Source organism: Anopheles coluzzii, chromosome X (assembly GCF_943734685.1).
Source record: "Anopheles coluzzii chromosome X, AcolN3, whole genome shotgun sequence".
NCBI classification, from domain to species: Eukaryota; Metazoa; Arthropoda; class Insecta; order Diptera; family Culicidae; genus Anopheles; species Anopheles coluzzii.
The window spans coordinates 5,135,669-5,158,741 of record NC_064669.1 but is presented as its reverse complement, the minus strand read 5'-3'; the positions used below and the strand labels follow the sequence as shown (position 1 = coordinate 5,158,741).

Genomic DNA, 23,073 nt, shown 5'->3' with positions numbered 1-23,073 from the left:
CTCCTGCCTTCTCTTTCCCAAGGAGTTTGAGATTGTCATGACGAAGCAGCAGGGCTCGCTCGGGTTCACGCTGCGCAAGGAGGACGACTCCGTGCTCGGCCACTACGTGCGGGCGCTCGTGCGCGAGCCCGCCCTGAGCGATGGGCGGATCCGCCCTGGCGACAAGATCGTCGCGGTGAACGACGTCCCCGTCTCGTCGATGACGCACGAGGAGGCTGTGATATTTCTGCGCCAGGCGGCGGACGTCGTCCGGCTGCGGCTGTACCGCGACCAGGCCCAGACGCCCCTCTCCGCCCATTCGCCGTCGGACGCGAGCGTCCGGGGGGCCCGGACCCGGCTCATCCTGCGCCCGGAGGCGCGCAATCTGCTGAACGATCTGGCCGCCAGCCGGTATCATCGGGCGGCGGCCGGCACGACTGGCTCCGGCTCGTCCGTCGCGTCCAGCAGCACTACCACCTCGCCGAGACGCTTGCGGCGCGTCGGTGTGCACCAGCATGGCGTCGGCTTCGACAACCACGGTTTCCAGCAGCAGCACCACCACCATTCCAACGACACGTTCAATTACTCCGACAGTTGCTCCAACGCGTCCACCATCGTTAGCCAAGGTAGTCCCGTGCGAGATCGGTGTGTCTGCGCTTCTAGCTCACTACTTTCCCCTTGATTACCTCACCCCGAAACAGCTCTAGACAATCTGGATGAAGCGTACTACCGGGACGAGGAGATCGATGCCATCGTCGCCAGCGAAGAGCAGCAGCAGCAGCAGGGTGGCGAACAGGGACCAAGACCGCGCCCCACATTCCTAGATCTTGAGGCGGGCGCCCGGTTCCAGCTGGGCGGTGGGGGCGCCACCGTACAGCAGCTGAACCAGCTCGACCGGGCCGCGCTGGACGCGCCGCTACGGTACGGGCTGGCCGGGCCGGGCACGCCCGGGCTCGCCGGGCCCGATCCGGACGGGCCCAACTTCGTCTCGCTGCCGTGCGAAACCTTCCTGGTGGCGTGCAAAACCGAGCAGGATCTGCAGGACAGCGACCAGACGGAGGCGATCTACGTGCAGCACTTTGCGCACAAATCGCCCCTCTACTCGTCCGTGAACGTGCCGTCCCGGGTCGGTGCCGCCGAGCTGGTCGATGCGGTCGAACGTGGAGGTAAGCAGAGCAAGTCAATAGCAATCCCCAGTTTTAGATTCTGGTTCCTGCTTGACGGGTACATGTTCAGGTTCAAATCAAGGCTTGTTTTAGTTACCCAGTCCCCTTAGGTCCCTTGTCTTACTTAGGCATATGACTCTGTAGAGAGTATCAGTCTGAGGTATAGCTACCAATAATCGATTCCAACATAGTTTCTTTACCTATATGCTTGTAGGTCCATCATTCTAGCTTCTCCTCCAAAGCCTCCGTTTGTTAACTCAATCATAGTTCCCTTAATAATACCTAGAGAAGTCTTGCTCAAATCTCGATCACAGTTTTGGCAGTTGTGTCTGAGAAAAACATATCATCCTGGATATCCTTACCTAAGACCTTGAAGTTATGATTGATTCTTGCCTCAATTGTTGGGCTCCAAAGTCTGTTGAGTTCTGACAGTTCCCAATTTTCCTCAAAATTAAGCTTGATGCCACTGGTATCAAGCACATCAACTATATAAAAACACTGGTTTTGGTGGTTTATAACCCTGTTTGGCATCCTACTTCTCTGTTCCAGTCTTACCTGACACATATTCTAGATCTGAATTTAGAAGGAGGTCATAGTATTTGTTCCAGATCCTGTATAATCTGAAAGTGTTTAAAATGTTATACAAAGTGGAAAAATATCTTCTGAAGATGAGATGGTTGACATGCGTTACATTTTCAAAAGCGTAGCGTTACTGTTTAAGACCAAAACATGCTTATCTGTCACAAATGAAATTTACATAATATCTCTCTCTCTCTCTCTTTCTCTTTCTTTCTCTCTCTTTCTCTCTCTCTCTCTCGCTTTCTCTCTCTTTCTCTCTCTCACGTGCTGCCTTGCTCTCTCTGTATATATTACTTGATCTCTATATATCTACTTCTCTTATCTGTGTTTTGTCTCCATCGCTCTTCTTATTGTCTTTTCTATTGTTACCTCTCTCTCTCTCTTTCTTTCTTCTTGCATTCTCGCTTCCTTCTCTTTTCATTCTTCTCTCTTTCTTCTCTTTCTATTTTCTATCGCTTTGGCTCTTCTCTTGCTCTATTCACCTTCTTATTTTCTCTATCTCTCTTTATCGCTCTCTCGCTTTCTTCTATTTCTGTCTCCTCCTCGTTTTCTCTTTCTTCTCTTTCCCTTTTCTTTCTTCTTTTTCCTTTTTCTTCTATTCTCTCTCTCTCCCTCCCTCTCTTCCTCCCTTCCTCTCTCTCTCTCTCTCTCTCTCTCTCTCTCGCTCTCTTCCTCTCGCGCCCCTGTGACCACCGCCAGGCAAGAAAAGTCTAATGAAGTGGAAGGGAGCAACACTGCTGGGCGAGGAAGGGGAGCGGGAAGCACCCTCGAACCCCGCGGACGGCGGTACGCCCGACCAGCAGGACGACGCGCTGGCAACGCCCGACGCGGACGACTCGAGCCTGGCAGCGACGGCGGGGACAACGCTCAGCACCGCCACCCCGACCACGGAGCGCGAACTGTTCGATCTGAACGCGAGCTGCGGGACGGACAGTGAAGGGAATCAGGTAACGCCGACACACCCACAAGGAACCTCCCCCACCCTATACTAACATCTTCCCCCCCCCCCCAACCCCCAAGATTTTCACCGTCGAGCTTAACAAGGGATGGAACAGTCGGCTCGGCTTCAGCCTGCAGCAGGAACCGGCCAGCAACGGTACGGTGCGCACCGTCATCAGCGCCATCTACCGGGACAGCGTGGCAGCACGGGACGGTCGGCTGCGCGTGGGCGACATACTGATCATGGTAAGTGGTTGCGTAGTGGTAGTGGTAGTGAAGCAAAACACCGAACAAGAACCTAACACTGCAAACCCCCCTCCCCCACCCCCACCCCTCAAAACGGCAGGTCAACGAGGAGTCGGTCGAATCGCTGCCGACGGCGCAGGTCATCGAGCTGATGCGCATCGTGCGCGGGTCCATCTTTATCACGCTGATGCGACCGTCCGGCGGTGGTGCGGCTGGCGGGACGCTCGAGCCAACGCCCGAAGAATCGGAGGAGGTTCGGGATGGTGCGGCCGACGCGACGCCGACGATGCAGCCGAACGGAGCCGAACCTGAAAAGGGTGGCGAAGGCAACGCGCCGCCTACGGTGAGCCAGTAAGTGTGTGTGCGCGATGGTTTCCACGGCGCGATGCCAGGTAGTGGTAGTAGTGGCCCCGGTTTTTACTATTTCGTAACGTAACACCTAACGCCGGGTAACGGCTATAGCGGTTACGTAACAGGTGATTTTAGCGTGTGTCATAGGGAAGGGCAGCCAAGAGAAAGAAAGGAAAGGGAAAGAACAACCGAGTTTTGTGTTTGTGGCTGTTGTTGTTTGTTGTTGTTGTTGGTGTGAGATGATAATTCATTCCGTGTACTGCCCAGGAGCCATTTGTAACGCTTCCATTTCCAAAGAACGAGCTGAAAGCGAGAGAAGGGGAGCGACGATTGTGGAAGGAAAGCGAAGGTGGAGCAATCAGCGGCTCAACAAATGACCCAAACACGAGTACGAGCGACTTAAAGAGACTTTTACACACAATACGAGATGCAAAATCGAGGAGAGAGAGAGAGAGAGAGAGAGAGAGAGAGAGAGAGAGAGAGAGAGAGAGAGAAAGCGAGTGGAGATAAAAACGGATCTTCTTCGCCGTCAACGTTTAGCCAATGCAACCTAGTAAAAGCAGGCAGGAGCGGGATAGAGTTAGTAAACAAAAAGGGAAAAGAAAACGAATGATCTAATTAGCGACATTATCGTGTGTCTCCTCCACTCACGCAGAGATGACTCTGTGTGTGCGTGTAATCAAATGTAATCACAGAGCTGGTAATTTTAACTATCCCGTTCCCTCCCTTCCCTTTATCCCTTTCCATTTCCTACACACACACACACTGCTCTGTGGTTCCCTTCACACTCAACGGTCCTTTAGTAGCGCTGCAGCGAGTTTGGAATGACTCGGCGAGCGGAGTTTAGAGACCTATCCATTGTTAAGCATCTTTCCAATTCTCCCTTCCCGCCCTTCATTGCCACGGTGGTTGCCCACAATCCCCACTCCGGTTCCTGCCCATCCATCTTTGATCGTTGGAGTATTTTAAATGTTGTTAGTGTAGCCAAATGCGCAAAAACAAAAGGACAGAAAACAGAAAAAAAACGGAAGAATAATAGAACAAAAATCCACTATTGGGAAAACAGGCAAGCAAAAAAAAAGCACATCCAAACACACACACATTTCCTGTGAATATCCCTAGATTACTGGATATTTCAAGTGTGCGTGTGTGAAGATGAGAGAACGAAGTAGAAGAAGAAGAAAACACTCGAAATAAAGATCATATGATGTTTGTACTTTGAACGTGCGCGAACGGGTTTTTTTTTTTTACTTATTTCCGGGGCGGTTTAAAAGGATGGTTGGGTGAGCAAGGGCTGGATAGTAGGGGAAGCTTCCCCGAAAGTGTCACTTTCGTTTGCGGGTGGGAAAACGGCGGCTCGAAACGATTAAGCTGCTCGCAATCAGAATCGCAAGCAGAATCCCAATCGAATCGCAGTCCCAATCCCAATCAGAATCCCAATCGCAAAGGACTCTTTCAGGGATTCAAATCCTACAAACGGGATCCGATCCGATCGAATCTTTCTACGGATTGAATTCGCGAATCTTCCGAATCCCGAATCTCCCAACACTACCCACGGTGACGCTCGCATGATAAATGAAAGCGCGAAAAACGAAATTCAACGACACAGACACACATATTTATGCGAAGCAAAGCTACGGAAGGGTAGTGTCAGGGAGGAAATGCGAAAATAATTTGCTACCACCACCACCACCACCACTCGGGCGAACTGTCATCAGCATCACAGCTTATCACAAAACGTTTCGTGCCCCTTTTTGCCGACAGGGAAGGCCTCTTCGCCGCCAAACAAAAGGAAAGAGTTGCAGATCTATGACCGTCTCTGAGTGCGTGTGTGTGTGTGTGTGTGTGTGTGTGTGTGTGTGTGAGGCAAATTGTGAAAAGAAAGGGAGCTATCTTTTCTCCCCGTGCGACCGACATCTTGGGAAGTGGGAAAAGCGACACACACAAAAAAAGAACACGCCTCGTCCTTTCTTAACCTAAAAGTTTTTTCTAGCATAGAAAAAAAAAAGAAGACAGTTATCTCTTCACCCTCTGCCTGCTCTTACGTGCCCCTTTCACACATCCGCAAGCAACAACAATCGATTCGTTCCGCACGCCGAGCCGGCTTTAATAAAGGTTAAGTGAATGCACGCACGGTGCCGAGGGTGTGCTTGCACCGCGTCAGGGCCCACACATCGGCTCGACTTCCGCTCACCGGTAAGTAGACTCCGTGGTGTGTACCAAACACGACAGAAAAGAGAGAGAAAGAGAGAGAGAGAGAAGAAAAAAGGAGCAAAAGCAACATCCTCTGCATACTGACGCGGGGCCTGGCCGGGACCACTACCGGAGCTTACAAGCCAACTGGAACTATAGTTAATTATGCAAGACGGCGAATTTCCCGTGACCGTGGTATGCGTACGCCTACCGCAGCATCCTCTCTCTCTCTCTCTGTGTGTTGTTTTTTGTTACGCTAGTAGAGCAACAACAAAAAAAAAACCCAAGCAAAGGCAGCACGTCGTGTTGTAATATGCATGATAGCGTAAATTGAAAAGAAAGAAAAGCTACAACAACGGCAGCCCCAACAGTCCGCCACTGGATAGCTGGATATCTTTCACCAATCACCAATCGCAATCCCCCAGCACACTTAGGCTCGTCTTAGTAGCTGCTTTGTCTCGTCGGCTGGCCCTCCACTGACGGCTGACTCTCAGCCGTGTTGGTTGAGCTGGTTGTTTCAAAATTTCACTCACGCTGCAAAGACTTTTTTTGTCGTCCCAATTTCAGGCTCAACACATTTCGGCAATAAATTTTAGTCACTTGTTTGCTTACTTTATGCTCGCGTGCACCACAAATCAATTTCCCAATTTACCCCAAAAAAACCAATTCGCCCGTCGATGACTCTGCCTACATCTGGCTGGGGGGGGGGGGGGGGACTGGGGTTTGGAGCGCAATGATCACAATCGGATAAAACATATCAAACACACGCGTGGAGAGCGACCGGGGGTTGTACAGTTGTACTACGCACGCACGGTGGGACAAGTGATGGACATTTCGGGATGATGGACCGAAAACAAATGTAATTAAAAGCATTAATTTCAAAGAACATTTCGTTAAGTGTTTCTTTTTCTCTTTTCCTATCTACTTATGCTAGGCTTTGGTCGCACTGCAAAATGAATACAAACGTAAATATGCATAAATACTTAAACACATCCTGCTTCAACAAATGCTTTCTCTGAAATTCATCTATCATTACAGAGCTCTCATTACAAGGCTCTCAACCCAAAAAGTAATCTTAAAAGACTTCGTTTAGCAGACGGTAAACGACTGATGCATTCTAAAAATAGGAAAAAAAAAATGGCTGGTGGAGCCATCTGTTGGTGCGATAGTCCTCACAGTGGAGCTTTCCTCGCTTTGAGAGCTGTCTCTTTCCCTCTGTACTGTTTTCTGGTTTTGCATTGAAATTATGCTTCGCTACAACTAGAACGGCGATACGATTGTTTAAATACTAAACTCTAATGAAAATTAACAGAACTGAAGCAAGTGAGATTTGAGCAATCGTATTAGATTTACAGTCGTTTAAGCTTAATCTGTGGCGGCACGAGTAAGGCACGATTTATTGACCTGACCGTTTCTCACATGTCACGATTTATCGGCACCGAGCCCGTCTAAAATCCATACAAAATAAGTAATAAATATGAAAATTACTCAATCAATGGTGGGGACAGGTCCTCAGAATAAACTTGTAAAGCGGCCATAACGTTACTCAGTTAGCTGAAATATAAGCCAAAGTGGGTGTAAAGGAGGGTATCGTCATGTAGAACATTTGGCCATCAAGGCTTTTAGAAAAAAGGCACAAAACCAGGATCGACGGCAGTTGTGTCAAATGCGACGAGTGTTGCTGGTATATATAGGTATAATACACGAATTGTTTATTTGTTAATTGTTAATAATCATAATTGTTTATCTCTGGAGCGCACCCACGATTCCGATCCGACTCTGACTAATGTTAGTCCGGAGTCGTTTTGAGTCTTCGGAGTCGGAGTCGTCCGGAGTCGTTTAGAGTCCTCGGAGTCGAGCGGAATCGGAGTGGTCGGAGTGAAAAGGGGTCATGTGGTTTAATGAGCTTGTGATCAGGCATTTCCTCCGACTCTGACTCCGGACGACTCCGGACGGCTCCGGACGAGTCCGAACAACTCCGGACGACTCCGAACGATTCCGAACGACTCCGGATAATGCAGGGCGGACCTACCTTCCGGAGTCGATACCGAATTTATCGGATGCGACTCCGGATTTTTGCCAACTTTACCCATCACTAGTCTACATAACTCAGCCTAAACGAAACTGGAACAATTCTAAAAACACCAATGCTTGGTGGTGGCACCATCTGTTGGCTGAGTGATGGTAGACTGGATCAACAGTAGAGAACCACGCGAGGAGGAGCGATTGAATTAATTGTCGATAGTGTTGATATCCATGTGTCTCAGACCGTAATTTCAAACAATTTGCTCGAAAACATCCAATACTATTTTAGGCCATGATTTAGGTAAAAGTAGATGCTAAAGACAATGCATGAAAAGGACAGCAATATAATGATGAGTTATAATACGCCATCTGTTGAGCAAACCAGTGAAGCTATGGAACTTTCTTTTTTTCTATGGTTATATGATTTTCCAGTGCTTCAAGCTTAAGTAATTTTCCAGTCCTTTGTGACGCCTGGGATAACGGTAAAGTTATCTTTTTTTTGTCTTTTATATTCATTTAATATCCATTAAATTTGTGGTTTGAAGGTATTTTAGATGTCAAATTTGAACATTTTTATTGTAATTTTGAAACCGCTGTTTATCCACGCAAGCGAAGACTTGCGTATCTTGAGAGCAGACTGTTTAGCTTCGGAAAAGAATGTCCATTCCCTTTTCCATCTACATACTACTCAGTTTACAGTACCTTTGTCCTTCTTCACTGTAGCGCCCTCAGTAGCTAGAAAATGCTAAGCGCCTGACAAGTATGCAATCGAATAATTTTGTTAATTTTTGTATTGTTCATGGTCAACGGGTTATTTTGAAAAACAAATATGAAAATTAAATTCTTCAAAAAACTCATATGTCCACGCGCATCCACACAATTGTCCCACTGTGCCGATGAAAATAAATCATCATCGCATCGCCGTTTCGTGTACGTGTGCGCCTGCAAGGTAGGCTAACTGCAGCGCGCTCCGCCTGTACCCGAGCCATAATAACTAGGCCGACTCTCGAAGTGGACGAGCTCGGGGCTTCTTTTTTTTTTTCTTTTTTTGTTCAACGCTTGGTGAGATACTGCGTTTGCGGGCACGCAAATAAAACACCGCACGCCAGAGCGAGGCTGCGCGATACATAGGGCGGGATAGGGCGAAAGGATTTCGCCCGAGTTTTCCCCGACCCACCCACACATGTGGATTCCAATTAGTTGGCGATTATTGAGTTTAATTAAATCTATTGTTTTCTCACACGCAGCCAGGTAATTAGCACCCAGGGACTGCAGGACATGCAATGGAAGAAGGGGTAGAGAGGAGCGGGGGGTTTGCCACGATGGCAAGCTGTTCGCAAGCGAGGTGCAGGCTCGCACGGTGGCCGGTGGAAAATGATTTAAAACTTCTCCCACACCATCCCACCGTGGAGGGTTTTGGGAAAGTCATTGCCGTTGCCGTTAAAACATATTACCAGACCATGCTTGCGCTATCGTGCCAGATATATTGCACCACCACCGACCACCCCCACTACCCTTTCCACGCTCCGGTACATTGTACGCACCTGTTGAAAATGGCGTTCCGGGTTGAAAAGGTGGGCGGCGACGACCCGCATATGTGTGCGCTTTTTTGTGCGAACCATGCTTCCCGCCGCACGCACAGCCTGTCTGCTGCATGCCTGGGAAGAGAAAGGGGTTGAAGCAAAAAAAAAAGAAAAAAAAAACAGGAAAAAGGAATAAAGGACGAGCAAATGGGCGTAAGCGAGATTAGTATTTACGATTCGCCGCACGGGTTTTATGCTTAATTCGACTCCACTGGTCGCGAACCCGAGCGCCGGCCGTTTTTAGATCGCGCCAGCGTGCAGCCATCGCACACCGGAGGCCCTTCTGCCGCTCCCGTCGAGCGTGAAGCGGCGAGCGTTAGAGAGCTGCGTAACGCGAGCTTTCAGCGCACACTAATTTACGACCGCTGCATACGGAGCTGCCTGACCCGAGGCTGACCCGGGCAAAACGGCAACCCGCGAGAGGAATAAGGGCCACAGAACAAAAAAAAAAAAGAGACGCACGATAATGGATAAAGGATGCAGGATGGAAAATGGGCAGCCTACCACAGGCCGGAACACAAATGGAAATTAATGTCAGAACAAGAAACTCGTTGCGGTATGCTGGGCGTGGAGCCATTTTTTTTATTTTTTTTTGCTTCTTCTGATGTGTGCGCTGTGATACGTGTGCAACACGCATATTCGTTTCGCGGGGCAGTAGGGAGCCCGGCACGGACGTGGCGCGTTCCTGGAATGGATATTAATACAATGGAATAATTTTGATTGAAGCTCCGCCAGGATGGTTTCATTTACATCAATTGCAATAGCGCCACCATGGGGGGCAGTGCTAATGGTGCCTTCCATCTTTGAAATATTCACACACACGCACGCACGGACGCACACACCCAGAGTGAAGCTTGATCCTCGTCAATGGAAAGGTTAAAGTCCTGCCGCATGTTAATAGTCTTCTCCCTTTGCTACCAAATGCTATGTTAATAATCTTGCTTTCCAACTAAATTTCGAGCGAAGGTGAAATTCCTGCCTCAATGCTCAGCTACTTGCATTCCTGGTTAACCAGGTTCCTGGTAATCAAGCAAAGCTTCCCAGGCACTTCAGAGCGTACCGGTAATTACACACAGGCGGTATGAAAACTGTTTAATTGAACATAATTGACAATAACTTGGTTCAGCATGGTTCACTTTTTTGAGCTCCAACAAGGAAGCTGTTACGCAAACGAAGCAAAATTACGAGAAAAATCCCAGTGCCTTCTCCTAGTGTAATGCCAATGGATTGCTGCCTATTTTGAACCTCAATTCTGAACGAGATTGGCTTCGAGTATGGCCTCGAATGCGTCGAACAAATAGTGACGTTATCGAGAGCTTTGCATTGGTCTTTGTCTTAGCACACTTTGGAGTTGAGGGTCACGGAATGTGTGACAGATATTCTAGAGGATCTAACGGTTTTTTGAATATGGTATTCAATGTCAGCAAAAGCCAAAAAGATGTAAGGAAGATTTAATCCGGTTACATTTGGACATGTTCTTTGACTGTTGACCAGTAACCAGGCTCTACCAGCTAGCTGCTTCGGATTAGATCCTTGGAATCAAATTTTCTAACAAATTAAGATCATCCTTTAAACTCCTTTTTTCTGACGTCCTTTCTGGTTATTTCCAATAGGAATTTCCAATTTCCAATCAAGTAATAAATCATGGAAGAGTCTTTATCGCATCAAAATTAAGATGTTGTGGAATAATGTATAATGTGGATGGATAATTTTGGACTGCCCACCAGGTCAGTCCGTCCGTCAGTCCGACATTACCGGGTCGTTTTCCAATTCTTCAAACTAACCCAATCCATGACTGCGTGGCGAAAGCATACTCACGGATCAAAGACATTGTAATGGAGCACCATTCTGAACCGTGAGGATGTCTGGAATTCATCCCACGGCATGTTACATCCTACGAATGCTACACTCGAAGATCTCTAGATCTCTACTGGGAGTAAGGTCGATTCACCTCAACAATGCATATCCGTTTCTGGACACAGATATACTGCTTCCCAATCGAGCCGTACCCTAGACATCAAATCCTATCGAATCGAATCAAATTCTAGCTGCATCGCGACCAATGTGTTATGATGCCTAGAAATTGAGCATATGGATTAAAATCGTCCGTAAGAGATCTGCATTCCGCATGAGTCATTCAAGAGTGATGTTGATTATTAGATCGGGAAATCCAATCTGTGGTCCTCAGACTTAGGTCCTTCCCAGCTCATAAAAAGTAAACCACGCTAAAGCCGATTAACGGTGAACTTAGGACCTAGCGTCATTTCGCAAAATTTCTGAAGAACTTGCCAGATTCCAATAAGGACTTCCAACGAAATTTGTATCCAATGGTACGAGTCTTCAGTACAGGATTTTAGAGCTTTTACTTACAAACCAGTTCGATGTTCAGATTTTAATTTTGTAACTCAGTTTTTTTTCTCCATTTCTCATTTCCACCTACATATAATTGCACCTGGAATAGATACTTAAAAGATGTTATTAATATCTATTCAATTTCATCAATAACAGCTAAAATGTCTTACCACGGCAAAAAGACGTCAATCAGTAGCCCCTCATTGTTTACTGGAGTGGAGCATTTTTGCAGCTTCTCGGCACGGCACGGATTTGATTCCGAATAGGTCCCAATGCCATTCTGCATTCCTCGCATCTGGCCAGCGCACCTGGCAAAAGGTCTCGCTAGCAACGCTTGTTAGTGGAAAAGAATTTGGAGCACACACACCGCCACACCGTCGGGCCAATTACAGCTCACTTGGCACACTAACTCCAGCAATACCCATTACGCCTTGCTGACCTTTACCATCCCTTCCCACGCGTGACGGGGTTCACCCAATCCGACCGTTAACGGAACTAACGCGTAACCATGGCAAGAACTACTAATCACCAAACTACACACACCACTCACCAGCGTTGCGTTCCGTGTTGGGAAAATCCCAGAAAAGCGAACGCCAAGACGCAGCGCAATGTCGAGGCCACGCGGTGACTCAGCCGAACCAGCTCCAGTCGGCCAGTCGCGGCCTTGCCCGTACGCATCCGGTCCATCCGGTCACCCGAGAGGTCAGTGGCCGCAACGAAAGCGCGCAAGCTGGTCACAGTTTAAAAATAACGGAAGGCGCGCATAAACATAAGGATGTGTCGCTGGCGATTGGAAGAAGACGCCAGCCAAGGGCACACAAATCACGACGCACCGGTGGCCGACGACTGCTTTTGTAGGTTAGACCAGCGGCCGGTCCTTGAACTTTGTACAAGCGACACCAACCAAACGGCAGATCGTCCAACCCCGGGCCTGGACAAATGCAATCACTTTGCGAAGAAATTCGACCACGCTCTCCGCTTGTGGAATAGCGAGTCCAGTTGCATAAGGGAGCGCCAAATCGCAGCATAGCGAGCGCGCGCGTGCTCATAACCTTCACCCACAATCAGACATTCGAAAAGAGCGCCTAGAGAGCGAGAGAGCGAGTGAGAGCGAGCAGAGCTCACTCACTCACAAACTATCAGCGCAGCGCCACACGCTCCACACCACATGCAGCGCCAGTTCTTCGGCTGCGGAATCGCATCGCGCAAAGAATAAAAATCGTTTGTACCGCGCTGCTCGCGACGCATTCATCGTTTGGCTGCAGTTTGCGCAAGCAAAATACACGCGCGCTTGAGCTGCGGCGCTAACCAGGCTCGTGGCCGAGATCTCAGTATCGGGTTGTAATCGCGCATACGCAAGCAACAGACGCAAACAGTGATCCCGCAAGTGTGTGTGTGTGTGTGTGCGTGTATTGGTGAAAGTGCTTCAATCCTGCCGCTCATCTCGGGCGCCTTATCAAACGCCGGAATGGTTTCGCGCAACGGAGCGCTCTGGCGCGCGATGCTGATAGTGGTGCTGGCGGTCGCCGTCCCGGCCGCCGCCCAGCTCGACGGTAGCTTCTGGTGGATGAACGCCAACCTGCTGAAGCAGGCGGAAGCGCTGCGGGAGACGAAGGACGTGAAGGCGATCGTCATTACGAAGGACTCGGCGCTGGACGAGGTGCGCGTCGGCGGCAACTCGCTGGCCGACAGCGACTCGCCGGACTGCATCTGCGTGCCGCTCAGTCGCTGCAACAATCAACCGACCGGGAGGTAAGCCAGTGTCACCGGGGTGCGCGGTTGCCCTTTTCGGCTGGGCCCCGGGGAATTCCCCCTTCGGGGGTGCTTCTAATCAAGCGAACGATCAATCGAATTGGAATTGATGACGTGCTGCTGCTGCTGCTGCTGCTTCTGCTCGTTATTGGCGTATTAAAATTCTCACCGTGTGTGCCTCACGTGCCGTTTCCGGTGCGGCTGTGAGTGCGTGTACGTGTCCTCGAGCACGGTGGGCCTTCCGAGTGTCCGAATGATTGCACTGTGGCAAAGAAAATCATTACTACCAAAGCGAGTGGTGAAGGCCATCAAATGAATGGTGGAGTTGGTGGTATATATGAGCGTTGTGTTGTGTTATGCAGGCTGGAATTTGAGACCTTGATCGTACAAGTGTCCGGATTTCTCTGTCAAAATCTAGCCGGCTGATTTGAGTTCTATCTCAGCCTCTTTAGGAACCGTTTCTCTTCCAAGAATGCCAAAAGATCTCATATCGTCTAAAAAGCATCCAAAAAATGTTCTTCAAACGCGACTGAATCCTCACTCCAAAGCCTACTTCTTGACCTCTTGTCCCACTGGTGCTACTTGAACATCCTACCCTTAAACTTTGATGTGCAGAGGCCACATCAATTCGTTCTTCTAGCCCTAATCCTAGCAACCCGTTCTGTAGATGATATATCTGGAAAGGTAACTTATGCATGCATAATCTCATTACATGCAAAGTGTCTCCTTCGTCACATTCTCGAGCGTATCACAGGTACTCTATGGTGGCGGTATCTTATAAAACTTCGCTTAACTTTAAAGCGAATGCACCCAGTCTTGGAGATCTACTTTTACTTGGGAGATTCATTTTTTTGTAATTTACTAACTTACTCTAGTCATCATTTGAAAGGTTCTAGTCAGCTTGCTTGCTGTCCTCAGTTATCCGTTACATTTGAACTAGCGGTGGGAACTAGGGGCTCCGGAAACGGAATTTTAATTGAATTTCTGGAATCAGAATTGACTCCGTAATTGGAATTAGCTCCGGAAAGAGAATCATTTCAATCAATTGAAATAATAAGTTTCACATGAGAAATCAATCCGGGAATCTTCATGAGAATAGATCATTTACAAATAAATTTGGATTAATTTTGGATGACGAAACGGACTCCAATTCCGAAACTGATTTTGATTCCAGAGCCGATTCCGGAAACTGATTCCGGACCCACTATCCTGAATCGATTCCAGAAAACTTCGGAGCTAGCCGGAATCGATGCCGGATGAAAACTTCCTTTTTTATCACTAATTTAAACCCTTCAGACTGCTTCGAATTGCAAAGACATTTCTAACCCTAACGGCAATCTAATTTCGAACAACAAACTGCATAATTTTCATAATTAATGCGAATTGTTTGCCTATTAAGGTTAAACAATTTTGATTTCTCGAATTATTTGATGCTGGAATGCTCCACCGGATGCTCTCAGTGCTCTTAATTAACGAGAAGGAGCATTTATACCCATTGCACTATGAAGTGTAGGCGCATCAGTATTAGTGATGTGCGCTCTGAAGCGCACCCACGACTCAGATCCGACTAAGGCGTTAGTACGAAATCTGAATCCGGAAATATGGAACCCACCAGTTCCGCCCGGAATCGTAGTCGTCTGGGTCGGAGTCGTTCGGAATTGTCCGTAGTCGTCTGGAGTCGGCCGGAGTCGACCGGAGTCGGAGATATACGGAGTCGTCAAGAGTCAATCGGAGTCGGTCGGGATCAACTGGAGCTATCCGGTACAATGTGTTAATGATCAGACATTTTATTTCGTTTGGTTTTTTTGTCCTTCACTTAGTGCGTATACTTCCTATTCAGGTCTTTGTTTCGAAGGCCCACTCCGGCCGACTCCTAACGACTCCGGGCGATTTCCAGACGACTCCCAATGACTTCGGACGACTTCGAACGATTCCGGATAATGCTGGGCGGACCTTTCCTCCCGGAGTCGGTTTCGAAATGATTGAAGTCGAATCGGAGTCGTCTCCGGATTTTTGCCAATTTTACCCATCACCAACCTGTACATTACCATTTTCAAGAAATCGTATTACAATTTGTACACGAGCCTCATACTGTTGTCTATTCATTAAACGAGTCGCGACCTTACCCTAACCCTAGCGAGCTTCATAATTCGGCGTAAAGGACTATTCCCAGGTACAGACTAGCGACAAGCAATTATTGTAAATCGCCAATGATAATTGTATTCGCTAAAGTTTGGTCTTAATTACGCGAATAATATCCCTGTCTGCTTTGGATAGCACATGGACGCCATCAAGCTCACTATAGGGCCTAGCAAGGCTATGGCATGAAGCTCCAATTCCTATCCGAACTGAGGATCTGAGGAAAACAGAGTATCGGTTAGCTTCTCAACAACAGAATGCAATGATTTGCGTAACAAAATAATGAATCCTACGCTATCCTAAAACAACTGAACGAGAACGACAGTTTTAGGGCATACCTGGGCTTTAAACTGGGCCTTTGAAAAACCATTTCTGTGAATCCCCGAGCCTCGATTTCATGCGATCTCTCTATTTGCGTAGTGCTCCGTCCGTCCCAATCGGAATCTAGACGCGCTGGACACATCGAGAGCAGTGCCAGAGCACAAACAAGTATTGTTGCAGGGTGAAGATTGTGCTGATCGCTGTTACTGATTGAGCTGGTTGAGATGGTGGGAATTTGTATTGAGAAGTGTGAAATGAACTGGAGTTGATAGTAGGCGCGCTGTTTTGTTTTTTTTTTCTAATACATTTCTGGATGTACTTTACGCAATCACGTACGCACCCTTCCTTTCGTTCGTACCGCCGGCCTTTACATCGCTTTATTGCCTACTGCCATCCGCCATGCCGCGCTCGTGGTTCAGCATCGAATGAGCCTTTTTAAACACTATAACGTAAGATATTCCATTTGAACCATTTTCCTCTTCAAACATGCGGGTGCGGAAGATCAACTCTCCGCGATCCTTCAGCCCGGGGTCGGTCCGTTCAGCTTCAACTACCGACAATTGGCCGGGGGAACGTTGGCGGTAGCGCCTTCGCTTGGCGCCTGCACACGAAAAACCTATACAAAATCGCTATAGCTTCTAGGTTGGCCACCAGTGCACGCAAGCATTCCAACACTTTCTCTCTCTCTCTCACGCACACACACGCACGCACACACACTGAGCAAAGGGAGTGCGAACACAACGTGCGATCACAGCTGAGAAAGGAACGTTTGTCGCAGAATGTCCGTTTGAAGGTATGTTTTATGTTGGCACCCCTTTGCACACGCACACATTCACACTAGCGACTCGAGTCATTGCGGGGAGGAGGGGGGGGGGGGGGAAACGGGGGATGACTTTACAGGGCTCTCGTTCTCGCTCTCTGGCTCTCCTACACAAACTGTTCCGTGCTGTTGGCGGACATCTCCATCAACCGCCAGGCCGCCTTCGGGTCGAGCTCGTTCGGGTCGCGGCACAGCACCCACACGTGGTGGCACCGCATCACCTTCTCCGGGTCGCCCTCGATCACCGCGCCCTTGCCGTCCCGCACGCACATGATCTGCTGCGTCTGGAACGTGACGATCAGTACCGGGCCCTGCTCCATCACCTTGCCCATCGCCAGATCGACGTTCTCTATGTCCAGTATCTTCGAGTCGAGCCGGCAGCCGGCCTTCTGCGCCTGCGCGATCGGCGTCGCGATGATGTTGTACGTGCTCTCGAAGCACCAGTCGCGCAGCACCTCCAGCTCGCCGCGCACGATCGCCTCCAGCACGTTCGGGATGATGTCGTTCTCGCAGTCGCGCAGGAACTGCTTCTGGTCGAAGCTCGGATCGATCTTGCAGATCTCGGTGAGCGTCTCGGACAGCTCCGTCTTCGAGAACAGGTTGCCCATGATGTCGCTCACCTTGTCGGTCAGCAGCCGGGACGCCCGGATCATCGGGTTTTCCGACTCGTCGTACTTCATCTTCCACGTGAGCACCTTGTTCACGTACTGGTTGTTGTTCTTGAAGTCCTCCCACGACTGGTAGAACTTGCTGTCCTTGTGCAGCTCGACCCCGGTCGCTTCCGCGTTCGGCTCGACCGCCCGCGACGGATCGGAGGCGAGCGACACCTCCACCCGCTTGCGCAGCTTCTCCGGGCTGCGGTACACCCGCGCCTCGATGCTCTGGTTGTCCATCTCCTGCCGCACCACCTTCGCCGTCTCGCTGATGCCCCGGAACGCGCCGGACTGCCCAATCACCTGCCCCTTCTCGGCGAGCGTTTCGCCCATGCCGCGCGCCGTTTTGCCCAGCTCCTCGCCCAGCTTGCCCGCCTTGCGGGCCAGATCGGTGCGGGCCGCCTCGTCCAGCGCTTCCGTCAGCCGACCGCGCACCTTGTCCAGGTTCTCCTTCAGCACCTCGCTGCTCTTGGACGCTTCCGACTCGACCGTGTTAAACTTTTGCCGGGCCGCCTTCAGCGCGTCCGACTGCTCGAGCTTTTGCGCTTCCTCGCGGAACTTTTTCAGATTCTCCTTCATCTCCTTGTTCTTCTCCATCTCCTGCTTGATGTTGTCGACCACCTGGCTGAAGAAGCCGGGCCGCCGGGCCGAGTAGGCACGCTGGAAAAGCAAGGATGGGAGTGGAAAAAATCGCAGAGTTGGTTAGGTACGCGCTCTGCACCGGGGGTTACACAAGGGACTTACCAGCGAACTCGGTACGGGTCGGGCCGCACTGCGCGACAGCAGCATCGGCACCATCCTGCCGGTTGCAGCGTACAGCTGATGCTGTAAGAATGAGAGGAACTCTTCAATCGGAACTCTGTCTCGGGTACGGCCGCCTTCCCAAGGCCGGCCAAAACCCCGGCACTACGTACCATTCTGACGCACGGTGCTGATTGCCGTTTCTATCGAGGTGGAAGCGACGGTCGGTTGATTGCTGGTGCTGCCCTTATCACACGTGTACTTTCAGTGCTTTTCGCTGAATTTTCATCGTCTTACGCCACACACATTCAGCACTAGTGCACTTTGCGCTCCTCGCTAAACACACGGTCCGATCCCAGAAACCGTGCCGCTGCGTGTGACGTAATGTCAGTCCCCCTCTGTGACAGTGTGACGGCGGCTGTCAGATCGTGCGGCGCTCCGTGTCAGCGGATCCACGAGGCCCAGCGATTAGACCAGTTCTGCTTATGTCGACCACTTTGCACACACATTCGACTGCTCTTGGTGAATATTTAACCCTGACACTGGCAACCACAAAAAAAACATCATATTCCAGGCAACCGGGCTACTCGGGTAGCCAGCAACGTTGGAGGCTTATAACTTTTCAATGCGTTGTCCAGTATCGATGCATTATTCTGATGAAAATTGAATAAACTAATGTTGTTTCTATAACAGTGCCTAGATTGGTTCAACTCGCAAACGTTTTTATGTTATAGCCTTTGAAAGTTGAAAGGATTTAAAAAAAACATATTTTAACAAATTTTACTAATTTTTTACTGCAAAATGACTCTCATAGCTTTGAGAACTGGATATTACACGGCTAACATAATTTTTTTTACATGTTTTTCTATGAGTAATTAAGAAGATAAAGGAGTTTCCATTACAATAAAAACCGTTACATTATGACCCTTCCTGGTAGACAGACATCAACATCGAATAAAATTCACACACAATGTTTGAATTTAGTTTCTTAACAATTTGTTTAAAAAAAAAAAACTTACCAATAGAGACCATTTTATGAAGTTTTGCATTTGTCACAATGCGTATTTATTTAAAATTATGAGGACAGGTGTGTTGTAACGGTTTTTATTCAAATGGAAACTCCTTTATCTCCTTACTTACTCATAGAAAAAAACGGAAAAAATATGTTAGACTTTTAAAATACAGTTCTTTAAGCTGTGAGAGCAATTTAGCTGTGAAAATGGTGTAAAGTTCTGAAACAAAAAATCTAAAACAATTTGGTTTTATTATTTATTTTTTTTCAAAAATATCCTGTGAACTTTGAAAAGTTATAGCATAAAAACGGTAGCGAGTTGAACGAATGTATGCACAGTTTTGGAAACTGCATTGTTTATTCAATTTTCATCACAATATTGCATCGATATTTGATAAGGCACTCAAAATTTATAAGCCTCCAAAGTCGCTGGCTACCCGGGCAGCCCAGTTGCCTCCAATAAGGGTACTGCAAAACTTAATTCTAAATAGAACAGGTTCAATATACTCCAAAAATTATACAAAAAAATCAGAGAAAGATGGCTGTAGTTTACAAACAAATTCCAAATTTCAAGTCAATCGGATTCCTAGAATTAGAGAATTAAGCAATCAAATACGATTTGGCTACCCGTGTAGCCGATTGCCTGGAATAGAGTTAACCATTCCTTTCTTCGCAGGGATGGACTTTGCGGTGCGGAAAGTGTTTGCTGCCGTCGGTCGCAAATTATCGCTCCCGAAAAAACCACCACCACCTCAACAACAACAGCATCAGCGACCGTCTTCAGTACCGGGGTGACCTCCACCAAGCTAGAGCCGGTTGATGGGCTAATTTTCGACTCAGATCCCATTCTGCCTGTCCTGCCCGCCTCCGTACCGTTTCAACCGATCCCGCTGAACGAAAGCAACTATGATCCGAACGTGCTTGCGGAGCTGTCCAATCTGCTTCTGAGCCACAGTCTGGCCGATACGTTCGAGCCCATCGTAAGCAACGCACTGCCGGTCGATCAGCCGGCCTCGAACGATTCCGGTCGGGTTGAAGCAGCCACAGCACTGCCCGCCGTCGGCAGCGGCAATGAGCAGCGCTGCGGCCGACGGCAACATTCCGTCAGCAGTCGCATCTTCTTCCAGGAGGAGGACGGCGACGGTATCAGTCAGGCCGTGGCCGGACCGGTCGGATTCAGCGAGTTCCCCTGGACGGTGGCCATCCACCAGCTCATCCGGAACGGTTCGTACGTGTACCACTGTGGAGGGGCGCTCCTCAACCGAAGCGTCGTCGTGACAGCGGCTCACTGTGTATCGAAGTAAGTGCCCACAAACTTTCTTTTGAATTACTTCCATACGGTTACTCAAACCAATTCCACGATGATCCCAAATGACACTAGCATATTCAAGGTGAGGGCGAACGAGGGAGCAATATAGCGATTTTAAACATCGTGGATCTGTAAACTCAGCAGTTGCTCGGAATATGAGGCCTAGGGATTTTTAGCTTTACCAATTACATATTCAGTGTGTTCTTTGAATTTAATACAGTGATGTATTGAATTGACAACACTGATGAAAAGTAGAAAAAAGTAGAGGGCTTAACACACTGCCTTGAGGTAAGCCGGAGGAATTGGAAAATGACGAGAATAAAGAAAGTCCAGGGTGCTTTGGTAAGATATGAATTTAACCAGCTAACCATGGAATCAGAAAGGCCAAGCCTATCTATTTTTGCTAAAAGCAAAGAATTTATGAAACAGAATCGAATGCACTCTTGAAATCGGTGTAGACAACATCCAATTGTGAACCCGCGCCAAGAGTACGATAGGCCTGGGATAAAAATTACATGAGGTTGGATACTGTTGAACGTTCAGGCATGGACCCATGCTGTTGCTGACTTATTTTGGCGCGGGCCTAAAACATTAGATTAGAGCGAACAACACATTCAAAGACTTTGTCTCCTGATGAGAGGATAGATATACCTCTGTAGATAGATATATCTTTCTTGGATCCATTTTTTTTAAGATAGGTCACAACCTTCAACCAAACCTTTAACCATATTCCAGATATTCCAAACAAATCGGGTTATTAAAATCAATTGGACCTGGACTCCGAGTCCAGAAACTTGAAATGGACTGAAATTGAAATTGAAATTTCAACTTAATTTTCATCTCAATAGTGCGTCGATGTTTAAAAGTTAAAACCCTAGGAAGTCTCTGTAAAAAACCTGCGAAGGCTACACGAGTAGGCCTGGAAGTAGTTGCCTGGAATATGATGTTTTTTTCCGGTTGACAGTGACTGGATTGAAAACAGGGAAGAAAACAAGCTAAGCATTAACTGTTTTAATTCTTTCCAGCAACCGCTTACACCCGAATCGGTTCGTTGTGTACGCTGGCGACTGGGACCGGCGACACACGCAGGAACGGCTGCCACACCAGGAGCGAACCGTCAGTAGGGTCCTGGTACACCCGAACTACTACTCCGGCGCACTGTTCAACGACCTCGCGCTACTGTTCTTCAGCGAACCGTTCAACGACACGGTAGCGAACGTGGAACCGGTGTGTCTGAGCAGCCCCTCTGGCACGGACTACATCCCCCCGGACAACTGTTTCGTGACGGGATGGGGTGGCTCCCCGAAAGGCAATCGGGCACAAAGCATCCAGCAGTACAGCAAGCTACAGCTGGTCGAGCGCCACCGGTGCGAAACGCAGCTCCAAAGTTTGCCTACGCTTGGTTCCAAGTTTAAGCTCCACCAAAGCTTCGTCTGTGCGGCGGCCGACGGGACGGATGTTTGTCAAGGATCGGGCGGCAGTCCGTATGCCTGTGAACGGGACGGACGGTACTACCTGGTCGGCATCGTTTCGTGGGGCGTTGGCTGTGGCGACGGCATTCCCGCCGTACTGACCAACGTGGCGGAACTGAGGGAATGGATCAGCCGGCAGTGAATTGGTTGGTTGGTTCGTTTCTATACCGTTTAGCTGTTTTTAATGTCGAAGTCAAGCATACCAAATGAAAATTGTCTTTATTGTACGTAAAATTGTGACTGTAAGCTAGTGTTTAAAAATAAAATAAATGCAATAAACTTTTAAAACCAAATGTAACGGTCCGTTTGAAATGTGGCACAGCGCATGTTGCCATTGTGGATTGCGGTTTGACGTCCGGCGGCGACAGTGCACAGCCCAACTGTGCGATGGTATGTTTTGTATTATTCAATTAATTATTATTATCACTATACAAATTCTACTTCTATTCCTACGCTATTTCTACGCTGCACATGTACTACCGGGTATGGTTTGTAGACTGGAACTGTATCGGTTTCAAACCCATACCAAGTATTCATCGCTCTGAATCCGAATCCGGAACAGTTCCAGATACTGTTTTTATAAAGTAAATGCAATTTCGAGCTATTTCTGGATCGGTTTGGGTTCATGATAGGTTCCAGTTCAGGTATGGATTCATGATAAGTTCCAGTATAGGTTCATGATAGGTTCCATGGCCGGTATACGATCATGATAGGTTCCATGACCCGTATGGGTTTATTATAAGTTCCAGTACCGCTATTGTTTCAGTATCAGTTCCAGTTCCTGTATTGGTTCATGATAGGTTCCAGGACCGGTATCGGTTTAAGCTAGGTCCCAAGCGCCACAGATTAAGCTTAAACGACTGGAAAATTGAATATCCATAGAAAAAAAACGAAAGCTCCACAGCTTCATTGGTTTGATCAATAGATGGCGTATTACAACTCATCATTATATTGCTATCCTTTTCTTGCAATGTGTTTCGACAAGTTTCATCTTATCATGACCTATATAGCCTTCTAACTTTCCGAGCAAAAATCTATTTGAATGGTCGTGTGGTCAGATACGTGGGTATCAACACCAACGACCATTACTCAAATCTCACTTGCTTCAGTGCTGGTGGTATCCATTGGAGTTTAGTATTTAAACAATCGTATCGCCGTTCTAGTTCTAGCGATGCATAACTTCAATGCGAAACCATACAACAGTACAGAGGGAATGATAAAGCTCTCCTCCAAGCGAGGAAGCTCAACTGGTTGGGTATCCCACAAACAGATGGCGCCACCAGCTTTTTTGCTATTTTTAGAATGCATGAGTCGTTTGCCGTCTGCTAAACGAAGTCTTTCTATATTCCGTTTAGGTAGAGTGCTTGAGTCGTTTAGAAGCCGTTTAGTGGTCGTTTAGTGGATTTGTGGCACTTGGGGTTGCAGTACCGGTATAGGTTCA

General features: G+C 48.3%; 3 protein-coding genes across 13 annotated transcripts in view; 2 read left to right on the top strand and 1 right to left on the bottom strand.

The window, feature by feature from the left end:
* LOC120950342 (uncharacterized) overlaps positions 1–4,483 on the top strand; it is a 134,555-nt gene extending 130,072 nt beyond the window's left edge. For all 11 annotated transcript variants that reach the window (XM_040369034.2, XM_040368431.2, XM_040368868.2 and 8 more), the window contains 5 exons: positions 23–605; positions 681–1,145; positions 2,424–2,671; positions 2,745–2,909; positions 3,010–4,483. In XM_040369034.2, coding sequence (XP_040224968.2) covers positions 23–605; positions 681–1,145; positions 2,424–2,671; positions 2,745–2,909; positions 3,010–3,264 — 1,716 coding nt within the window. In that variant the 3' untranslated portion in view covers positions 3,265–4,483. The remainder of the gene's footprint in view (positions 1–22; positions 606–680; positions 1,146–2,423; positions 2,672–2,744; positions 2,910–3,009) is intronic.
* A 7,676-nt stretch (positions 4,484–12,159) lies between these two features.
* LOC120957980 (phenoloxidase-activating factor 2-like) lies at positions 12,160–22,959 on the top strand. The gene is made up of 3 exons (XM_049610908.1): positions 12,160–13,165; positions 19,528–20,151; positions 21,186–22,959. Exons 1-3 carry the CDS (start codon positions 12,882–12,884, stop codon positions 21,772–21,774), a joined length of 1,497 nt encoding a protein of 498 aa, XP_049466865.1. The 5' UTR covers positions 12,160–12,881; the 3' UTR covers positions 21,775–22,959.
* On the bottom strand, positions 15,972–18,247 carry LOC120958052 (mitochondrial import inner membrane translocase subunit TIM44). The gene is made up of 3 exons (XM_049610909.1): positions 18,013–18,247; positions 17,843–17,923; positions 15,972–17,758 (listed from the first exon to the last, which is right to left on the bottom strand). Exons 1-3 carry the CDS (start codon positions 18,013–18,015, stop codon positions 16,553–16,555), a joined length of 1,290 nt encoding a protein of 429 aa, XP_049466866.1. The 5' UTR covers positions 18,016–18,247; the 3' UTR covers positions 15,972–16,552.
* Positions 22,960–23,073: the final 114 nt, after the last annotated feature.